Source organism: Anarrhichthys ocellatus, unplaced genomic scaffold (genome assembly GCF_004355925.1).
Source record: "Anarrhichthys ocellatus isolate YVR2014 unplaced genomic scaffold, GSC_Weel_1.0 scaffold3, whole genome shotgun sequence".
NCBI lineage: Eukaryota > Metazoa > Chordata > Actinopteri > Perciformes > Anarhichadidae > Anarrhichthys > Anarrhichthys ocellatus.
In genome coordinates, this window is record NW_022280033.1 from 4,877,443 (window position 1) to 4,883,839 (window position 6,397).

Below are 6,397 nucleotides of genomic sequence, written 5' to 3' on the forward strand. Positions count from 1 at the left end.
GTGTGTGTGTGTGTGTGTGTGTGTGTGTGTGTGTGTGTGTGTGTGTGAGTGTGAGTGAGAGGACCAGAGAGGGACAAAGGTTCAGGCCGGGGCCGCGGTGAAGCACGTCCAACGATCACGTTTTGAACAGTCGCCCTGAAGGTTGACAGCAACGTGGTGAAAAGGTCAAGCTCAACGTGCTGCAGGGGCAAGTGGCTCTGGAGTGCGTAAAGGTTGAAACCGTGCAGTGGAGCACCTCTCCACCTCCTTCCCTCCCCTTTCACCCACTCCCTCATCCATCCTGCCCTCCCACCCTCGTCTCTAAGCCCCCCCCCGAAAGGTGACAGACCCTCAGAGTCAGGCGCTGCACCCTCAAAAACTAAATTCCTTTTACAATGATTCTCTGAAGGATGCAAGTAAACCAGTTCCAGCTCACCACAACTGGATCTTGAAATAACAAATGATTCCGTCTCCCACTTCCTCATAAAGAGCAGGAGAGTTTTTGACACAAACCTTGAGGCGCACTCGACCCCACAGCATTGCGAGTACATGTTAAGTGCCCGTTATATACCATCAGAAATAATTGCAGAAATGTACTGAAAACATGCAGACCTACAGAAGAGGAGTGGCCTTCAGCACTCTGAGAACATGATGCCTCGTCACGTCTGACCTTGCTTTGAGTTCAAGCATCAACAGAAAAATAATACGAAGGCTTTTTGTGAGGTTCTGGCAACCATAGCAACCGCTCAACTACTCCGAAACGAGAAAGGGTCATCGTACAATATGTGCGTTTAACCCGGAGGTTTCTGCCATGGTCTACACAGGAACCTGGGATGTGGAGGAGGAGAAGTGCTATCAATGAGCAAATGTGGCTCGGTCTTCCACCAAACCCCGAAATTAGAATTTAAATGCCGAAAAGGCAACTTAAATGTAGTCCAGCTGGTCTGAAACTTGTCTACATTAGGTTTAGACCGTGAATCAAGTCCTTCATGATCAAAGTTCTTTCTGTTGACTTCAGATGACGGCAAGTAAAGGCCGAGGGATTATTCTCTCTTCCCCTGCTTCGCTGAATATGCAGGTCCATTTGGATAACTGTGTGTGTGTGTGTGTGTGTGTGTGTGTGGTACCTGTCCTGAAGCTGCTGGACAGAGATAGCACGTAACGCTGAGCAGAGCGCTTTAGCAAGTTTACCACGAGAGCTTAGGCTTTCATTCGGGACCTGTGTGTTTGTTTGAGAGCAGACTTGATATGGCTGCTTTGTGCCTCGGACATTGTGCCAAATAATGGAATCGGGAGGAAAAGATGAAGTGTTTGTTCACCTTGCAGGCCATTTTATTCTCGTCTGTCTGCTTCACTGTCTTTCTCCTTCAGCCATGGACTTTGTGAGTCAGGAGCGAGGAGAGATGACCATGTTGTATGATCTGTTCTTCGCGTTCCTGCAGACGGCCCGCTACCGGGAGGCTCGTAAGATCATTGAGGTAAACACACACACACACACTGTGGGTTGAGTCTTCTGATACTGCTTGATCCTGGAACTAAAGTATCAAGAGTTAAAAAATGAATGAACAAACTCTTTTATTAAACCATGTAGTTTGAACAGATCATGACATTTAAATCTGCACTTGAGTGCCAAAGGTGTGAAAAACACTCAAGCACCAAAGCTTAGTCAGATTTTGTTCAGGTCTGTCCTTTAGTATTGTATCCATATAGTGATGGTCCAATAATAAACTTGATAGTGTTTCTTTGGGATATCGAGACCAAATTTAACGAATAAAAGGATGACTGATCATTTAATGAACTGAAATAATGATTTCCAAGGTAAACAATGAAAACAATAAGAGGGCCTGATTTCACAAGTAGGTAAACTCACACAAAAACAGATACAAAAATATGTAATATTAAATTAGATTCTCAATCTTCGAGGAGCTACCTTGAATAACAACAGGATAACATCTGCACAATTGTCATGAGCCACAGTGGACATGCATTATGTAAAAGCCATACTCTTTATTATTGCAGCTCTGAATATTTATATCTTTGTCGTCTTAAATCCCGCTATAAGCCTTGTAGATTAGTGTGAGAAAAAGAGAGGGGCAAATGGGCAGATAAGAAGCGATTTTCACATGGATAAAACCTAGACAGGCGATCGGGGACTGGATAGCGGGACAGAAAGATGATGAATAAATGAATAGGAGGATGAGCCTGACATCAGATGAAAGGGAAACAAGGCCATTATGCTGTCTGATCAGGATGAGAACAAAAAAAATACCTTAACTCCCTGACTCTGACTCCGCTTTCTCTCATGTCCTGGTGTGCTCTAAAAGAGGGATTTATCCCTCTTGAGGATTTTCAAACCCTCTTAAATATTATTGACATGTTGTTATAGTGGCTCTCATTCCCCCTCTGCTAGATTGTATTGCCGTTATCCTACTTATAACAGAGTCGGCTACATGCCGGTGATGTGTGAGATTGGAGATGCCTTGTAAATGGACCACAGATGTACATGTTGTCAGTGAGAGATGTGGGTTAGAGAGACAAAAGCTCAGCTGCATCAACCCCATCTGTTGGCTTTTAGTTTGTCATGTCTCCTTTCCCCCTCAATAACAGAAAACACATTTCCTTATAAGGCGCTTCTACCTGTGATGGCTTCCTGTAGCTGTATTGGTTAGTGTGGGGAATGTCAGAATGTTAAAAATGTTTATAAGAAATATTTTCTTTCATTATTATTTGGCTTTTAAATATCATAAACACAACACAGTCGAAACCAAAGGTATTCTATTTACACACAACTCTGAGGCTATGAGGGCCATTTAGTATAAAAAATGTTTTGGCCACTTTGGTGCAAGCAACATTAGCATGTTACCACTTGGCTGAAGTTGTTGCAGAGAGTGCGTCTGCAATCAGTTGTCGTGTTCACTCCCTTTATTTTAGCCACTGAGAGAAATATCTGGTTAATGCTCCACTGTGTTCACCAGCTAGTGGCTAACTTTCTCTGTCTGCTGTTTCGTGCTGACGAGGAAGAGTACATTTAGTTTACCTGAGGTTTCTGACCAAAAAACAACTGCCTGCTGCGTCTGGAAATGAGATCGATGAGAGCGGTGAGAGAGAACCAAAACTCTACAGTTGGGGGCCGGAAACAAACAAAAAGCTGAAATTTGCTAAAATTCTTATTTCTGTAGAGCGGAGGCATTTTTTCCGTTGTTAAAATAATAATATTGAGTGATGCAGCTTTAGAGTCTCATCAACAGTTGGTCCCCAAGACTCAGAGTTGTGAGTTTAGTGGTTTGCTCTCTTTTGGAGGACAAACAGACAGAAGTCTCACCTGATTAGAACAGAAAGTTTCCTTCTGAACTGTCACTCATTATACTTGTATGACTGAGATAATACAATAGAATCATATCTAGCACTCAAATATGCATACACAGACACTCAAACACACAAATACATTTTTTTTTCCCCCTCAGAGAGCGTCAAGTAGCGGTCCAGAGTGGTGTCTCTCTTTGGGCTGTGTTTGGTATAATTGGCAGCTGATTAATCACAGCTAATTAAATGTAATGATCGAGAAAGGTGGCCAATTTTGTGCTAAATGGTCACGGTTAGGTAGAAGATTGTCAGGTGGCCGGGCCTATTATTGCGGCATGTGTGTGATGGTCAAGGTTAGGTAGTATTGCTAAAGAGTGGTGAGCCATTACGTGTTTTTGTGTTAGGGAGAGGGTTTTGGCCATGTGTGTGTGTGGACTAAGTGGCCAGGTGATTAGTGGAATTAGAACATTAGGAATTGAGATGGAGAGGGTTTGTTAAGTGGAGGTGAGACGAGGTCGGCTCTATACGTTTCTTTTTGTGTACATGGGATGATAAATGAAGCATCTAAAGGTCACGCAAGACTTTTAAAGAGGCAGAGTGATGGACTGTAACACACTCTGCTGTGTGTGTGTGTGTGTGTGTGTGGAATGTCCTGATAATCCCACCTGATTTTCCATTGTCTCTTTCTGAAAGTGAGAGTGTCTGTGCTGCTGTTTGTTTCTACTTTGTATTCTTTTGATCCACCCGTGCGTGTCTAAGTTATGTGCCTTCTTAGTTCTGAGGATTTTGTTTTCTGCCCAGATTAGGGAGATTTGTCCTGACGGATTCAAAATCCCAAACACACAGCGTGTGTGTGTGTGTGTGTGTTTGAGAGTAGATGTGCAGACGGCTGCTTTGAGCCTGCAAGACTTTACCTAGTAAAGGAGAATTGGAGGCAAAAAGATGGAGCACTTGCACTGTGGGCCTTAGTCTCTAAGAAGATTAGAGAGAGAGGGAGAGGGAGTGAGTGCCACACATTTTAATTTGTCCCTTTGGCTGGTTGGGTAAGAACATAATGCCTTTGCCTGGGCAGGATGGAGGGATGCGGGGGGGACTGAGTAGGAGCTGGGGAGCTTTGGAGGAAGAGGGAGGGATTGAGAGGATTGAGAGAGGAAAGGATGACGGCAGTGAGGGACGGTCAGAGAAAGGGATGAAGCCCGTCTTTTCTTGACTCTCCCCACCCTCTCACAGTATGATGGGCTCCCATCAAAGAGGCCAGCGGGGATTGAGCGCTGTTGATCCCCGTTCAGATTAACTTCCTGGCAGATCTCGCTCTCTTTCTCCCTTTCCCTCTTTTTTTTTTCATTTTTTTTTTTTTTTTTACAGATTACCAGCGAGAGACGAAGAGCAAGATTTCTCAATCCTAGTCTTATTCAGATTGTATCAAAGCCCCAAGAGACAGATGAAATCCTGATCACTGTTATTCCATGATAATAATCATCTAGTCACTCCACATATCAGGCTACATCTCAGCTACACGAGCCTGCAGATCAATCTATGTCGGCCCTTATTGGACATCCCTCACACTGTCTATCTGCACATCATTGTTGGCCTAAATGTTCTCCAAATCTCACAATATTTCAAGACTATTCAGGACTGTTGGGACTTTATAGTCGGTATATTTTGAAACCCATGTTCTGTTTTTAACGTGCAATTTTGTACAATTTTGATAATCAGTTAATTGTTCAAGTCAAAAATGCCAAATATTTGCTGGTTTGAGCATCTAAAATATGTGAATAGGCTGCTTTTTTTAATATAATTGTTGTCATGACCTCGCTCTGAAGCCTTGACAAGATGATGGTAGCAAAAATCTAGATCAACTTGGACAATGATGAGATGTTTTTATCAGTAAAATCAGTGGTGATTGTGCGTTTATGCGTGTGTAGTGTGTGGAAAAGATGGTTTGGATGAAAATGGGAAAATTCAGCAGGAAAATAACCAACAGACTAAATAAAAAGAATCTTTAGTTGCAGCCCTACTCTGCTGCTCTGATGTCAAATGCATGTATCAGACTCCCCTAAACACGTTCAGGTGTATTGTGTTTTCTGTGTATTGGTGCAGCTTTTATGTACTATATACTGTAAGTCCACTAAAGGCCACACAAAGATTCATTTCACATTTTATTATTACAGTTAAAGATGTTCTGAAAATACATCAGTCTTCTGCCCTCACATAAAAGTACAATTCCTTATTCGGCAGACACAGTTAATTTCTTTACACAATGATATATCCATCTATTGATTCTAAAATATAATTGGTGTACATCAACTAATAGCAATATTTAAAATCCCTTTTAGGCTGGATGGGTTTTATGGATCAATAGGCATTTACTCCATGGATAATGCATTAATGGTTACTTAGCTTATTTTTCATATTGATTGTACTGTGATTTAGGTCTGATGCTTTAAGATGCTCCAGGCTGGATTTAACGCACAACTTGGACCTTATTTTTATGGATTTAGCCGTCATTTCTATCCTTAATAAGTTAATCGCTTGAGATCTGGGAACAAAGTGGGATTGCTCTCTGGCTGAGAGACTCAACACATCTCACATGGTAGGTCAACCCACGTAGGTCTCATCCAGTGGCACCCAGGAGATGTTCAGTGCAGCTAAGGTTTTTGAAATTGTCATTCATCTATTCTCTGGATTCTTTCCAAAGAAATTCTTATCCGTTTGTTTCCCTGTTTGTAGACCCCTGGGTTGAGGTCACGGCCTGGACGCCTGCACTGGTATGCCGAGAAATGCATTTCTTCCAACCAGGTAACCCCTTCAAACACACATGCACACGCACTCTGAAATTCGCATAAAAAACAAGTATAAATGATATATATTGTTGTGTTTGTATGTATAGATGGAGGCCTTGGAGCAGATGGTGGAGATGACCGCCAAGCTGTTTGAGTGCGACAGAGATGAGATGTACAGTTACGTCCTTCGGCTCTGCAGTAAGTCTCTTTCTCTCTTTCATTCGTCTGTTTGTGTGTTCTTTTATTCCTGTTTGCAACCTCCCACTTACTGCCGGTATCCTCTTCTGTGTGTGTGTGTGTGTGTGTGTGTGTGTGTGTGTGTGTGTGTGTGT

General features: G+C 42.6%; 1 protein-coding gene across 1 annotated transcript in view; it reads left to right on the forward strand.

Moving 5' to 3' along the window:
* The window catches only part of lrpprc (leucine-rich pentatricopeptide repeat containing), a 47,102-nt gene that overhangs the window by 25,871 nt on the left and 14,834 nt on the right, over positions 1 to 6,397 (forward strand). Inside the window, exons 25-27 of the mRNA XM_031872511.1 lie at positions 1,351 to 1,457; positions 6,013 to 6,081; positions 6,173 to 6,263. Coding sequence (XP_031728371.1) covers positions 1,351 to 1,457; positions 6,013 to 6,081; positions 6,173 to 6,263 — 267 coding nt within the window. The remainder of the gene's footprint in view (positions 1 to 1,350; positions 1,458 to 6,012; positions 6,082 to 6,172; positions 6,264 to 6,397) is intronic.